Genomic DNA, 15478 nt, shown 5'->3' with positions numbered 1-15478 from the left:
CAAAATGTAGTGCAGTGTCTCTGATATGGACTGATATGGTTTTTTTCTCTGGCCGATGCCGATATTTAGAATCCGAGGAGGCCGATATATGATGCCGATTTTTGCGGCCGATATTTTAGGCCGATTTTTGGATGGGCATGCATTGTGGAGGGGGATGGATGGTGCTGGCCGTGGGTGGGGGATGCATTGTGGGGGGGGATGGATGGTGCTGGCCATGGGTGGGGGGTGTGTTGTGGAGGGGGATGGATGGATGGTGCTGGCCGTGGGTGGGGGATGCATTGTGGGTGGGGATGGATGGATGGATGGATGGTGCTGGCCGTGGGTGGGGGATGCATTGTGGAAGTGGGATGGATGGCGCTGGTCGTGGGTGGGGGATACATTATGGGGGATGGATGGTGCTGGCCGTGGGTGGGGATGCGTTGTTGAGGGGATGGATGGATGGTGCTGGCCGTGGGTGGGGGGGTGCGTTGTGGAGGGGGATGGATGGTGCTGGCTGTGGGTGCGTTGTGGAGGGGGATCGATGGATGGTGCTTGCTGTGGGTGGGGATGCGTTTTGGAGGGGGATGAATGGTGCTGGCCATGGGTGGGGATGCATTGTGGAGGGGGATGGATGGTTTTGAGGCCCTCATGTTCACGGGAGTTCACCAGGGTTTCTTCCTTCTGTTCCTACTGCACCTCTGTTGATCAAGGAAGGTAGATTTGGAGAGTGGGTCCTTCTCAGGGATTCTGGCAAATTGTGCAAAATGTGGTGCAGTGTCACTTAGAGGTGGACTGATATGGGTTTTTCTCTGACCGATGGCGATATTTAGAAATCGGGGAGGCCGATATATGATGCCGATTTTTGCGGCCGATATTTTAGGCCGATTTTTGCATGGGGATGGATGGTGCTGGGCGTGGGTGGGGATGCGTTGTGGTGGGGGATGGATGGATGGTGCTGGGCGTGGAATGCGTTGTGGAGGGGGATGCATGGATGGTGCTGGGCGTGTCAGGTGGATGTGTTGTGGAGGGGGATGGATGGTGCTGGGCGTGCGTGGGGGATGCATTATGGGGGATGGGTGTTGGACGTTGTGGAGGGGGATGGATGGTGCTGGCCATGGGTGGGGATGCGTGATGGATGGATGGATAGTGCTGGCCGTGGGTGGGGGGTGTGTTGTGGAGGGGGATGGATGGTGCTGGCCGTGGGTGGGGGATGCGTTGTGGAGGGGGATGGATGGATGGTGCTGGCCGTGGTTGGGGGATGCGTTGTGGAGGGGGATGGATGGTGCTGGCCGTGGTTGGGGGATGCATTGTGGAGGGGGGATGGATGGTGCTGGTCATGGGTGGGGGATACATTATGGAGGGGGATGGATGGTGCTGGCCGTGGGTGGGGATGCGTTGTTGAGGGGGGATGGATAGTGCTGGTCGTGGGTGGGGGATACATTATGGAGGGGGATGGATGGTGCTGGTCGTGGGTGGGGATGTGTTGTTGAGGGGGATGGATGGATGGTGCTGGCCGTGGGTGGGGGGTGCATTGTGGAGGGGGATGGATGGATGGTGCTGGCTGTGGTGCGTTTTGGAGGGGGATCGATGAATGGTGCTGGCCGTGGGTGGGGGATACATTATGGAGAGGGATGGATGGTGCTGGCTGTGGGTGCGTTGTGGAGGGGGATCGATGGATGGTGCTGGCCGTGGGTGGGGGATGCATTATGGAGGGGTTGGATGGTGCTGGTTGTGGGTGGGGGATACATTATGGAGGGGGATGAATGGTGCTGGCCGTGGGTGGGGATGTGTTGTTGAGGGGGATGGATGGATGGTGCTGGCCGTGGGTGGGGGGTGCGTTGTGGAGGGGGATCGATGGATGGTTCTGGTCGTGGATGGGGGATGCATTATGCTGGCCGTGGGTGGGGGGTGCGTTGTGGAGGGGGATCGATGGATGGTGCTGGCTGTGGGTGGGGGTTGCGTTGTGGAGGGGGGATGGATGGATGGTGCTGGCCGTGGGTGGGGGATGCATTGTGGAGGGGGGATGGTGGGACTGGTCGTGGGTGGGGGATACATTATGGAGGGGGGATGGATGGTGCTGGCCGTGGGTGTGGATGCGTTGTTGAGGGGGGATGGATGGTGCTGGTCATGGGTGGGGGATACAATATGGAGGGGGATGGATGGTGCTGGCCGTGGGTGGGGATGTGTTGTTGAGGGGGATGGATGGATGGTGCTGGCCGTGGGTGGGGGGTGCGTTGTGGAGGGGGAAGGATGGATGGTGCTGGCTGTGGGTGCGTTGTGGAGGGGGATCGATGGATGGTTCTGGTTGTGGATGGGGGATGCATTATGCTGGCCGTGGGTGGGGGGTGCGTTGTGGAGGGGGATCGATGGATGGTGCTGGCTGTGGGTGGGGGTTGCGTTGTGGAGGGGGGATGGATGGATGGTGCTGGCCGTGGGTGGGGGATGCATTGTGGAGGGGGGATGGATGGTGCTGGCCGTGGGTGGGGTTGCGTTGTTGAGGGGGGATGGATGGTGCTGGCCGTGGGTGGGGATGCGTTGTTGAGGGGGGATGGATGGTGCTGGTCATGGGTGGGGGATACAATATGGAGGGGGATGGATGGTGCTGGCCGTGGGTGGGGATGCGTTGTTGAGGGGGGATGGATGGTGCTGGTAGTGGGTGGAGGATACATTATGGAGGGGGATGGATGGTGCTGGCGGTGGGTGGGGATGCGTTGTTGAGGGGGATGGATGTTACTGGTCATAGGTGGAGGATACATTATGGAGGGGGGTGGATGGTGCTGGCCGTGGGTGGGGGGTCCGTTGTGGAGGGGGATGGATGAATGGTGCTGGCTGTGGGTGCATTGTGGAGGGGGATCGATGAATGGTGCTGGCCGTGGGTGGGGGATGCATTATGGAGGGGGATGTATGGTGCTGGCTGTGGGTGGGGATGCGTTGTGGAGGGGGATGCGTTGTGGATGGGGGAAAGATGGTGCTGGTCGTGGGTGGGTATGCGTTGTTGAGCGGGGATGGATGGTGCTGGTAGTGGGTGGAGGATACATTATGGAGGGGGATGGATGGTGCTGGCCGTGGGTGGGGATGCGTTGTTGAGGGGGATGGATGGTGCTGGCCGTGGGTGGGGGGTGCGTTGTGAAGGGGGATGGATGGTGCTGGCTGTGGGTGCATTGTGGATGGGGATCGATGGATGGTGCTGGTCGTGGGTGGGGGATACATTATGGAGGGGGATGGATGGTGCTGGCCGTGGGTGGGGATGCGTTGTTGAGGGGGGATGGATGGTGCTGGTCGTGGGTGGGGAGTACATTATGGAGGGGGATGAATGGTGCTGGGCGTGTCAGGGGGATGCATTGTGGAGGGGGATGGATGGTGCTGGCCATGGGTGGGGGATGCGTTGTGGAGGGGGATAGATGGTGCTGGCCGTGGATGGGGGATGCATGATGGATGGTGCTGGCCATGGGTGGGGATGCGAGGTGGATGGGGATGGATGGTGCTGGCCGTGGGTGGGGGATGCATTATGGAGGGGGATGGATGGTGCTGGCTGTGGGTGGGGATGCGTTGCGGAGGGGGATGGATAGATGGTGCTGGCCGTGGGTGGGGGATGCGTTGTGGAGGGGGGATGGATGGTGCTGGTCGTGGGTGGGGGATACATTATGGAGGGGGATGGATGGTGCTGGATGTGGGTGGGGATGCGTTGTTGAGGGGGGATGGATGGTGCTGGTAGTGGGTGGGGGATGGATGGTGCTGGCCATGGGTGGGGATGCGTTGTTGAGGATGGATGGTGCTGGTAGTGGGTGGAGGATACATTATGGAGGGGGATGGATGGTGCTGGCCATGGGTGGGGATGCGTTGTTGAGGGGGATGGATAGTGCTGGCCGTGGGTGGGGGGTGCGTTGTGAAGGGGGATGGATGGATGGATGGTGCTGGCCTTGGGTGGGGGATGCATTATCGAAGGGGATGGATGGTGCTGGCCGTGGGTGGGGATGCGTTGTTTTCTTTTCTCTGCTCTTTTTAAAGTACAATCTTTATCTAGAGAACCCGCCTGGATAGGTGGGCATTTTTCAATCTTGTTTTAGGCCTTTTCTGCTATGCTGGGAAGATGGCGGGCCAGTGAAACGTCTTAGAGTCCGACATGGCAAGCTCCCGGCTTATGTTGCCCCGTGTCTGAAAATACTTCGGCAGTGGCAGGTGACAGTGGAGGATATCAAGTCCCTCCCCAGGAAGCTTCTGGAGAAGAGGATTTTGAGCTCTGCTTTCAGTGTGTCACTGGCCTTAAGGGATTGCCCAGGCTCTGTAATAAGGGAGGGGTTGCGTTTAACCGCTTCAGCTCCGGAAGATTTTACCCCCTTCCTGACCAGAGCACTTTTTGCAATTCGGCACTGCGTCGCTTTAACTGACAATTGCGCGGTCGTGCGACGTGGCTCTCAAACAAAATTTACGTCCTTTTTTTCCCACAAATAGAGCTTTCTTTTGGTGGTATTTGATCACCTCTGTGATTTTTATTTTTTGTGTTATAAACAAAATAAGAGTGACAATTTTGAAAAAAACGCATTTTTTTTTACATTTTGCTATAATAAATATCCCCCAAAAATATATAAAAAAAACATTTTTTTTCCTCAGTTTAGGCCGATCGTATTCTTCTACATATTTTTGGTTAAAAAAAATCGCAATAAGCGTTTATTGATTGGTTTGCGCAAAAGTTATAGCGTTTACAAAATAGGGGCTAGTTTTTTGGCATTTTTATTAATAATTTTTTTTTTTTTACTAGTAATGGCGGCAATCAGCGATTTTTATTGTGACTGCGACGTTATGGCAGACATATCGGACATTTTTGACACATTTTTGGGACCATTGTCATTTATACAGCGTTCAGTGCGATTAAAAATGCACTGATTACTGTGTAAATGACACTGGCAGTGAAAGGGTTAACCACTAGGGGGCTGGGAGGGGTTAAGTATGTCCTAGGGGAGTGATTCTAACTGTAGGGGGGATGGGCTGTGTGTGTCACTACGCTGATCACTGCTCCCGATGACGGAGCTGTGATCAGTGACACTTGTCACTAGGCAGAACAGGGAGATGCTGTTTACATCAGCATCACCCCGTTCGTCCTCTCCGTGAGGCGATCGCGGGTATCCCCGCGGCGTTCGAGTCCGCGGGACCCGCGACCCGACTCACAGAGCTCCTGGCCGGCGCGCGCCGGCGGCGGCGCACACGCAATGGCACGGCGGGGAATTCAAATGGACGTACCTGTAAGTCCATTTGCCCAGCCGTGCCATTCTGCCGACGTACATCGGCATGCACCGGTCGGGAAGTGGTTAATCAATTTAGAAAGAATCCCCTTGAAGTTTAGGGATCAAGCCTGGCTCGCTTTCTATAAAGGCTCTATGTGAGAGGGAACTTGAAGCATCGCCCTGTGGATGATCGGGACTGTCGTAGAGCGGAGTGTGTTGGTAAAGTGGAGTTTATGGACCACTTTTTGCTGCAGTGTCCCTTTAACATAGAGGTGTATTAAAGGGTGGGGAGGGCTCTAGGCATCCCCTTTTTCTATCGCATGAGTTATGCAGAGTGGGTGTACGGGGCATTCCAGACTCGCTGGGATTTTGATTTTGATGCACTGTTTTTAGTTAGTATAGTTGTCCGTTACTTCACATGGAATGCACGGTGCCAGATTACCCTGTGGAAGAAAGTCCTCTCTGTTGAGGTGGTGGTGCACGATATTCTGGGTGAGGTTGGGAAAATTTGGGTTCTTGAGAAGGGCAGGGAGCCTCAGGCGGTCTGAAAAAGGGCGTGGAGGAATATCAGACCTGCCTTTGGTGAACTGCCCATCTCTGGGTGAGGAGCTATTTTCTTTTCCTGTTTCTTTCACTCCCTTAGCTTTTGTTGGTTAGTATCTTCTTTTTGAAGAAGGGCTGCATGCGTAATGGGTGCGGATTTGTTTCTTGACCTCACAGTTTTGATGTCTGGTGTAGTGGTGTGAGTTGTAGTAAGATTTTCCCCAATAATCACATGTTCATGATGAGTTTTGTTTTTGCTGTAAAATCATTTTTTGTTTGAGAGCAGATTTGCTATATTTATTTTCATTTATGTAAATATGTATATATTTATGTATATTATATATGGTGATTTTATGCTTATTGATTGCAAGACTTTTAATAAAGAAAAATTGGATGGTGCTGGGTGGGGGATACATTATGGAAGGGGATGGATGGTGCTGGCCGTGGGTGGGGATGCGTTGTTGAGGGGGGATGGATGGTGCTGGTCGTGGGTGGGGGACACATTATGGAAGGGGATGGATGGTGCTGGCCGTGGGTGGGGATGCGTTGTTGAGGGGGGATGGATGGTGCTGGTCGTGGGTGGGGGATACATTATGGAGGGGGATGGATGGTGCTGGCCATGGGTGGGGATGCGTTGTTGAGGGGGATGGATGGATGGTGCTGGCCGTGGGTGGGGGGGTCCGTTGTGGAGGGGGATGGATGGATAGTGCTGGCTGTGGGTGCGTTGTGGAGGGGGATGGGATGGATGGTGCTGGCCGTGGGTGGGGGATGCAGATGGAGGGGGATGGATGGTGCTGGCTGTGGGTGGGGATGTGTTGTGGAGGGGGATGGATGGATGCTGCTGGCCGTGGGTGGGGATGCGTTGTTGAGGGGGATGGATGGATGGTGCTGGCCGTGGGTGGGGGGTGCGTTGTGGAGGGGGATGGATGGATGGTGCTGACTGTGGGTGGGGGGTGCGTTGTGGAGGGGGATCAATGGATGTGCTGGCCGTGGGTGGGGGATGCATTATGGAGGGGGATGGATGGTGCTGGCCGTGGGTGAGGATGCGTTGTTGAGGGGGATGGATGGTGCTGGCCGTGGGTGGGGGGGTGCGTTGTGGAGGGGGATGGATGGATGGTGCTGGCCATGGGTGGGGGTTGCGTTGTGGAGGGGGATGGATGGATGGTGCTGGCCGTGGGTGGGGGATGCGTTGTGGAGGGGGATGGATGGTGCTGGGTGGAGATGAAGATGATTGAGTTGCATTGTGAAAATGGATGAGAGTTACGTTGTGAAGAGGCTCTCCACAATGTAACTCTCAGATCCACCCAGATTCATCCTCATCCATTTTCACAATGCAACTCAATGCCAGCTTGTCAGCCTCAGCCAGGTGTCCCATCAAAGGAGATTAAATAAAGTCTGCAGGGGGCACAGCAGCACATATTACATTTTTGTGACTTACCCTCCATCCATGCTGCTTTCTGGTATCTATCTGCATGCACCTGATAGGGCTAGGTGCATACAGATAGATGCTGATGAGCTGACCGGCAAATCACATAACAAGCAAAATAGAAGCAGCTAGCAGGCTCCGCCTCAGCAGGGAAGGAAGAGGAGCTAGCTAGTGCTGGCCACAATCACATGCTGGGGGGGAGGTACTAGTCAGACAGGCGGAGGATCGGGCTTGTGACATGCTGATAATGATGCTTTCTTCCTCTGCTACAGCCCGCCGATGTAGGGGGGCGGTGCAGTGCAAGTGAAACTTTCTTTTCTCTATAGGTGCCGGCCGCTGCGCATGCTATCTGCAGCGCGGGTGAATGATCAATTACACATGCTGCTGTAGGGGGAGCGGGCCACTGGTCAGTACTACTGGCGGCCCTGCGGGCCTGGTTTAGTGTAGCAGCCGCGAATCGGCCTAATTTTCACAATAATCAGCCGATGCCGATTTCTTAAACTGCCAAATATCAGCCAATATAGCGGTCGACCTCTAGTGTCTCTGCCTCTGTCCTTCACGGCTCTAGAAGGAATTGCACTAGCACCTTCTGAGGAGTCTGTGTCTACAATAGGGTTTTCCTCCTTGTTGCTCTTGGTCATGTCAGCAAAATGAAGACATCATCAAACAGGGTAGGTACTGCTGAGGCTTACTGTGATGCAGCAATGCTACGACTAAAGAATGAGATGGATGGGATGGTTTTTAAGAGAAACCGCACACATCTGGTCACTTTGGGGTCATAGCCACACACACTGTAGAGTCTTTGAATGCGTATCCTAAAGAACTGAAATTTAGTTCTTTAGCTTGAGGTTTCTTAAATGTAATACTGAGCAATCACCCAATCTATGCAGATGTGCATTATACAATTGTCTGCAGATCAAACAAAAAAGCTTGTGTGGATTCAGAACAATCAAGAAAATCTCGTGCAAACATCAAAAGGAACAATTTGATAAAGGGTGCAAATCTCGGACGAAAGCTGGGTGTACCGTATACTATTTTCTATATTGTCAATTAAGAGGTTCAGAAAATCTATTACAGACAGGTTATACTGCTGCCTACAGTAGGTTGGGACACTGGCAAACTAACCCCTACATAACCCTTCCTCTATCCAGTGTGCATCCATCTTTTGCTAATGTCTTAGGATACTGCTAAGTCCTGCTTTACTCTTTACATAGCAGCTATATGGATCGGCAGCTTCTCAGCCCTAGCTTCAGAGGCCGTACATGGGCCCTTCCAGACTGGACATTGTAGGGCTATACTCAAATGTGCTCTTCAGACACTGGGTTCTGCAGCTGGCCTTTTCCAGGCCTGAGTGTACTGGCCAAGTTAGCTATGAAGCCTTTTCTGGGTTCAAAGTCATGTTGGGTGCTATTTTTCCATTTCCTGCCACCGTCAATTTTCCGCAGTAAGGACTAAAGCTGAAGGATTGAGCGCTGATGTTATGCACTCTCAATGCTCTCATTATTCAACCTAAAGGAAGCACCAACCGCTTCTGTTGCTGAAGCATCATGTAGATCTCCAGTCTAGTGCCACTGCCGCCTACAATGACTTGGTCACCACTAGCTCCCTGAAACTCTCATCGGCACCAGCTGCCTGGGTTTGTGAGTGTTGAGGCCTTTTCTCACATTGGGCCTAGTTGCTTACTGCTAGTATAATCTAGAACCTGAGGCACCTGTCCTTGTAGGGTCATCATTGGAGTCTCCTACAGCTCCATCAACCAGGGCTGAGGCCTCCCTCATATCCACTGGCACCTTGTCCACTGTAGACTTCCCACCTGTTTGTACCCAGATGCTGGAGTAATCAGCCCACTGAAGCTCTAAGCGTGCCCAAGCTCCATCTTCCACAGAGTCTGCTTCTGATCCCCTGAGCCCTTAATTCAGACCGAGGGCCCGGACTCTAGCTCTGTTTCAGCCCCATCAGTCCTTCATGGAGGCTGATATTGAGCCACCTGCTGATAACTCAGATATACAAGGGGTTGTCTCAAACCTGATTGATGCAGTGTGTTCTACCCTGCATTTGGAGGATACTTTTCCAGGCCTAGGGTCTTTTCGAACTCCTGCACCTGCTTAGACTTTCCCACTACACTCAGCGTTTGGGTCATATCTCTATGAGGTCTGAAGACACCCTCAGGGATCCATTGCCCCTCCTGACAGTGTAATGTAACAAAAATGGAATTTGAAGCACCGCACCACTGTTAAGAGGTCCAGATACAACTTTATTCAAATTTGTCCTTCTGTTTTTTTTCTAGTACTGATGAAGAGGGTGGTTTTGGAGCCCAAAACATAATAAATACTTTTGGGTTGTCCCCCCTGACTTTTATTGGAATAAAGTTGTATCTGGACCTCTTAGAAGTGGTGTGGCACAATTTTTACTTTTGTTACAATATACTATAAGCTCTGTAGTGAGAGATTGTGGAACCGCTGAGTGTGCTTGTTTAAGCAGCTATATGTCTGGTGAGTGCATACAGTGGAGATAATAATTATTTGATCCCCTGCAGATTTTGTAAGTTTGCCCACTTACAAAGAAATGAAGGGCCTATTTTTTTTTTTTTACTATAATTTTTTATCATAAGTGTATTTTAAATGATAAAAAGACAGAATATCAACCAAAAATCCGGGAAAAAAAAACACAGGATTAAGGTCTGGAGACTGGTTAGGCCACTCCATGACCTTATTGTGCTTCTTCTTGAGCCACTCCTTTGTTGCCTTGGTGGTATGTTTTGGGTCATTGTCATGCTGGAAGACCCATCCACTACCCATCTTCAGTGTTCTGGCTGAGGGAAGAAGGTTTTCATCCAGGATTTTACAATACATGGCCTCATCCATTGGCCCCTCAATGCGGCAAAGTCGGTCTGTACCTTTAGCAGAGAAACAGCCCCAAAGCATAATGTTTCCACCTCTGTGCTTGATTGTAGGAATGGTGTTCTTAGGGTCATAGTCAGCATTTTTCTTCCTCCAAACACAGCGAGTCCCCCTCAAGGACGCATATGTATAGTCATGCCAATGAACATCTAAATGATTAAGAGAAGGATTGTGAGAAAGTGCTGTGGTCAGATGAGACCAAAATTGAGCTCTTTGGCATTAACTCGACTCGCTGTGTTTGGAGGAAGAAAAATGCTGACTGTGACTCTCTTAAGAACACCATCCCTACATTGAGGGGCCAATGGATGGGGCCATGTATTGTAAAATTTTGAATGAAAACCTTCTTCCCTCAACCAGAACATTGAAGATGGGTTGTGGATGGGTCTTCAAGCATGACAATGACCCAAAACCTACCGCCAAGGCTATAAAGGAGTGGCTCAAAAAGAAGCACATTAAGGTCATGAAGTGACCTAGTCAGTCTCCAGACCTTAATCCTACAGAAAATTTATGGAGGGAGCTAAAACTTTGAGTTGCCAAGAAGCCTTAAGGATTTAGAGAAGATCTGTAAAGAAGAGTGGACCAAAATCTCTTCTGAGATGTGTGAAAACCTGGTCACCAACTAAAAGAAACATCTTACCTCTGTCCTTGCCGACAAGGGTTTCTCCACCAAGTACTAAGTCATGTTTTGCTTGGGGATCAAATACTTCTTTTACTCACTGAACTGCAACTTAATTTATAGCATTTGTTTTATGTGTTTTTTTTAAATGGATTTTTGGTTGATAATTCTGTCTCTATCATTTAAAATACACCTATGATGAAAATTCTAGACCCTTCGTTTATTTGTAAGTCGGCAAACTTACGAAATCTGCAGGGGATCAAATAATAAGTTTCCCCACTGTAGATAGTGGAGGTTGAGTGCCACTTATCTTCATATCGGCACGGTGGATTGTCATTGGAATTTGACTTAAGACGATATAATACCATTAAGTTGTACATTACAGATTTTGGACTATTACACATTACTGCAGTTATTTATTTTGCACATTGTCTATCAGTATACTAATATTTTGTTTGATCTAGACTTACCACCTTTTCATTTGAGTGTTTTTGAGACACTGCACATTTTTATTTATTTATTTATTTTTAAGGTTTGTATATTCACTTTGCTGCCAGCTGCCTTTACCTCCAAGCCCGCTGACTTGTTTAGTTATTACATAGACATACTTGACACACATGGCAGTTATTTATTTTGCACATTGTCTATCAGTATATTAATATTTTGTTTGATATAGACTTACCATCCTTTCATTTGAGTGTTTTTGAGACACTGCACATATTTATTTATTTTTAAGGTTTGTATAGCCTTGGCCTCTTCCAAACAGACACATGCCCCCATATTAAATCCTGCTTCTCATTCATTGGCTTTAACTAACTCTTTGGGGTAACTAAACGCAAAATTTTTTTCATCTTGGATAAAAAGTGAGGGTTATAACCCCTGTCATTTTTTTTTTTTTACATCTGTCCCATAGCCAAAACAGAAAGTGAGAGGAAATCCCTTCAAAGTGAGGAAAACTTCAGGCTGTCACCATTGGAAGATTTCCCCTCTTACTGTTCTGATGTCAACCCAAAACTTGTGATGTTTCTTTTACTTTCATTTTTTAAGATAACGATAAGCAGGACAGATAGAGAGGATGAATCTACCTAACGGGCACATATAGTAATAAAAACTTTTCTAATCCTTCTCCACTCTATTCAAACCTAAAAAAATTCAAAAGTTGAAAGGTTGCTGGCTATTATAGGGATGTTTCTAAACTGACAATTCCCTCTTATAAAAAGCCTTTTCTTGTTTTGCACAGGGTCAGGTTCGTCTCTCCTTTACACCTCAATAAGAATATTGTCCTCTTCTCTTCGTCTTGCTCCAATACCAAGGAACTTTTTCCTACACTACTTGGATGTTGTCAAGGACTACCTGACAGCCACACTTCTGTTTGCAAATACTTTCAGGTCCTTGTAAAGGACATCCTGCCTCCCACTCCACCATTGCCAGGAGGATCAGACTTATTTCTAGGGCCTATGCCCTTAACCCGTTGACGCTGGCCACACGCATATATGCGGCCGCTTGGAGGGTGGGCCTTAATGCTGAGCAGCCACATTTATGTGACCCTGTTAAAATGCTGAGATCCTGCTCTCAGCGAGGTGGCCGGCGGGTACTGGAAATCTCCCAGTACATACTAGAGATCAGGAGCTTTCCGATCATCTGACCACTGTGACAGCCAATACTGGAAATCTCCCGGTACATACTAGAGATCAGGAGCTTTCCGATCATCTGACCACTGTGACAGCCAATCACGGTGTTCACATGATCTGAAACCCCTTAAATGGCCTGGAGGTGCTGGCGCCAAGGGGATAAGGAAAGCATTCTTCCTTTCTCTATCAGAGCTCATTCCACCAGGTCTGTTGGTGTTTCTTGGGCTTTCCAACATCAAGCATCTGTAGCCCAGATTTGCAAGGCTGCCACCTGGTCCTCTGTTCCCAAGGTTCTATCAGGTGAATGTTCCAGCCTCAGCTTATGCAAACTTGGGTCACAAGGTGATTCAAGCTGTTGAGTGTTTTAACACTAGTCTTTTGTGGGTAAATTGGCCGTTCTGTTTGCTATTTGTTGCCTACATCTAAGTTTATTGCTTGGGGGGACATCCCATGGTCTGTGATTAGTTCTGTAGTGTACGATTCATATAATGGTAATTTTGATTCACCTGTAAATTCCTTATCTTGGAATACAGTACAGGACACAGGCCCCTTCCCTCTGTCTTATGTGGTCATTCCTTATTGCTTGCTTAAAAGCTGGAGTCTCACAGAGTGGGTGGAGTTTTTTTTTTTTTTTTCTAGTGTCCAGTCATCTGAAAGTAGCCTGCATATAAATTATGATCTATGAAGTTCTCTACTGTACTCCATGATAAGGCGTTTAATGGTAAATCAAAATTGCCATTTTTTTTTTTTTTTTTTTTGGACCATGATATTACTCGCAGTGCATGGGTGCACTAAGTCTAAGACGGTGCCATTCGTTTTCCACAAAAGGTGTTTTTCTTTCTCGCCCATTGTGGGACAGAGGAAATCTATATCCTTTGGGTTATACTGCTGCCTAAAGCAGGACTGGACACTGACAAACAAAAAAAACTAAAGATCAGTTTGGGGTATACCTCCCACTTTTTTTTTATGTCCTAGGGGGGTGGTCGTGTTTTCTTTAGAGACCTGATTCTTCAATCAGGCTTCCTTTTACTCTACTGTTGTCAAAGGGCACCAACTGATAAGTGGTTGGAACCCTTTTCCAGAGCTCTGTTCTCTCATATGGGTCCTGCCCGGTACCCAATTCTGGCTGTGACTTTATTTTGTGAATGTATGCCTGACAGGCCAAACCCTTTTACTACCACTGATGTATACCATATGTCCCCTGGAACTGGTGCCCTATTACACACACACCCCCGCCCCCTCCCTCCCCCCCCTCCCCCCCCCCCTGTGTTGTTGTTGTCACTCACTGACAGGGTGTTTTTTCAAGCTAAATACATTTCTGTCAGAATCAACTGACAAAAGCAATGGAAAACATGCATGTATTGCATAGATTTTATGTGTTGTATTTTGCTCAGACATCTGCTTTAATTCAGTGTTTCTCAACTCCAGTCCTCAAGGTGTCCCAACAGGTCATGTTTTCAGGATTTCCCTCAGATGAAAAGGCTGTGGTAATTATTAAGGCAGTGAAAATGATCAAATCACCTGTGCAAAATAATGAAAAGCATGACCTGTTGGGGCGCCTTGAGGACTGAAGTTGAGAAACACTGCTTTAACTTCATATATCTACACTGAACAGTTACAAGAGTTTCTTTTAGGTAGAAATTGCCATGATTTTATATATCCTTAAGTATACTTAATAATAAATCTAATAAACAGAATTTTCAAAAAAAAAAAAAAAAGTATACTTAATAACCCAGTACATCTCTATTCAGTTTGTTGTTAAAGATTCAGTGGAAGAAAATATGCTAAAAATTCAGGACAAGAAGAGAGAACTGGCTTCAGGGGCATTTGGGGGAAATAAGCCAACATCCAGTGAAATGAAACAAGCCCGCATTAATGAAATCCGGACCCTGGTAGATTTGTAAATGCATACCTTCTTCCAGACATTTCAACAGAGATATAAAAACATTTTTGTTACTGCGATTTGTATTAACAGTGTTCCATTATAGAGAAATCTGTATTTTTCAATTGCAAAAATACCTGGGTGTAGTATTGGAAAACATGTAAACCAATCTAAATAAAGCACTTTATTTGTCTATGGTGTATTTATTTATTTTTCTCCTTTTTACTGTGGTGGTACATAAACACAATGGCATACATTGGAAATATAACTGATAGACTGCATCTCCTGCCAGGGCCACACAGCGCAGATCATTATCCCGATAGGATAGGATTACGTTTTATGGTTGGTGTCAAGACACATAAGCCATCTGTAACCAAGGTCCCAGGTTTGCCCATTTGATAAATCACAAGGAGATCTTTTAGTTTCAATTCTAAGAAGAAAAAAAAAAAAGTCACCTGGAGCAATTAGTCCCATTCAATGGAGTCTTAAGTTAAAGTGTTTGTTACCCCAACACTTTGTATTCCTGATATGTGCCTGTTGTACCATGTACTTGTAGGAAAAAGTATCCTGTTCGCTTTGTTTTCCTTCTTTTATGTGACGTCCCTGGTGTTCCTGCTAGCCCCTCTGCTTTCCTATTAGCAACTGACCACACTAAGCAGGAGAGCACACCCGTGGTCAGTTCTCTAGCTATGCTGGGAACATAGCCTGCTCTCCAATGATCAGACCTCCCCTGCACAGCCATACACTGGGAAGCTCAGTGTACTGTTGCTGCTCCACCCCAGCAGCGCTATTGTGTTCTGCCAGCAGGAGGCCTTCCCCCACCGGCAGAATGATCACTGCTGGTGGTTATAGCTACAGGCAGTGATTGGGTGAAATAAACGCGGCAGGTAACCCTGAAAATGCTCAGTTTTCAATCATTTTCTATGGTGAGCATTTTCTCTCTTGCTCACATCTGAGCAGCCCATGTGTCTATAGAGTCGTGTGTGTGTGTGTGTGTGTGTGTAAAAGTAGCGCTAATAAAAGCTGTGTGAAACAGCTACATAATCTGAAAAAGGTAATAATAAAAAACATGTGGGTAAACATGTAAGAAATCTGAACACGTGAACCTAATAAGGTGGCAAAGCACAAGTGTAATAAAAAGGAAGGGTGATGACAATAAATGGTCCTTCAAATGATGGACAACTCAGTGTAAAAAAGGACAAAAAAGTGAATGTCTTGACAATTAATGTCCCAAAAAAAAGGAGGTTTGTGGAGAAACCAAGGAGTCCGTCAGATAATA

The 15478-nt window shown here is 48.5% G+C and overlaps 1 protein-coding gene across 2 annotated transcripts in view; it reads left to right on the top strand.

Moving 5' to 3' along the window:
- HLTF (helicase like transcription factor) overlaps positions 1-14392 on the top strand; it is a 149460-nt gene extending 135068 nt beyond the window's left edge. For both annotated transcript variants that reach the window (XM_073625911.1, XM_073625910.1), the window contains one exon: positions 14069-14392. In XM_073625911.1, the coding sequence (XP_073482012.1) occupies positions 14069-14221 (153 nt within the window). In that variant the 3' untranslated portion in view covers positions 14222-14392. The remainder of the gene's footprint in view (positions 1-14068) is intronic.
- The last annotated feature ends 1086 nt before the right edge of the window (positions 14393-15478 follow it).

The sequence above is a fragment of the Aquarana catesbeiana genome, linkage group LG04 (assembly GCF_042186555.1).
Source record: "Aquarana catesbeiana isolate 2022-GZ linkage group LG04, ASM4218655v1, whole genome shotgun sequence".
In the NCBI taxonomy this organism is placed as follows: Eukaryota; Metazoa; Chordata; class Amphibia; order Anura; family Ranidae; genus Aquarana; species Aquarana catesbeiana.
This window is presented reverse-complemented; position numbering and strand designations above follow the sequence as displayed.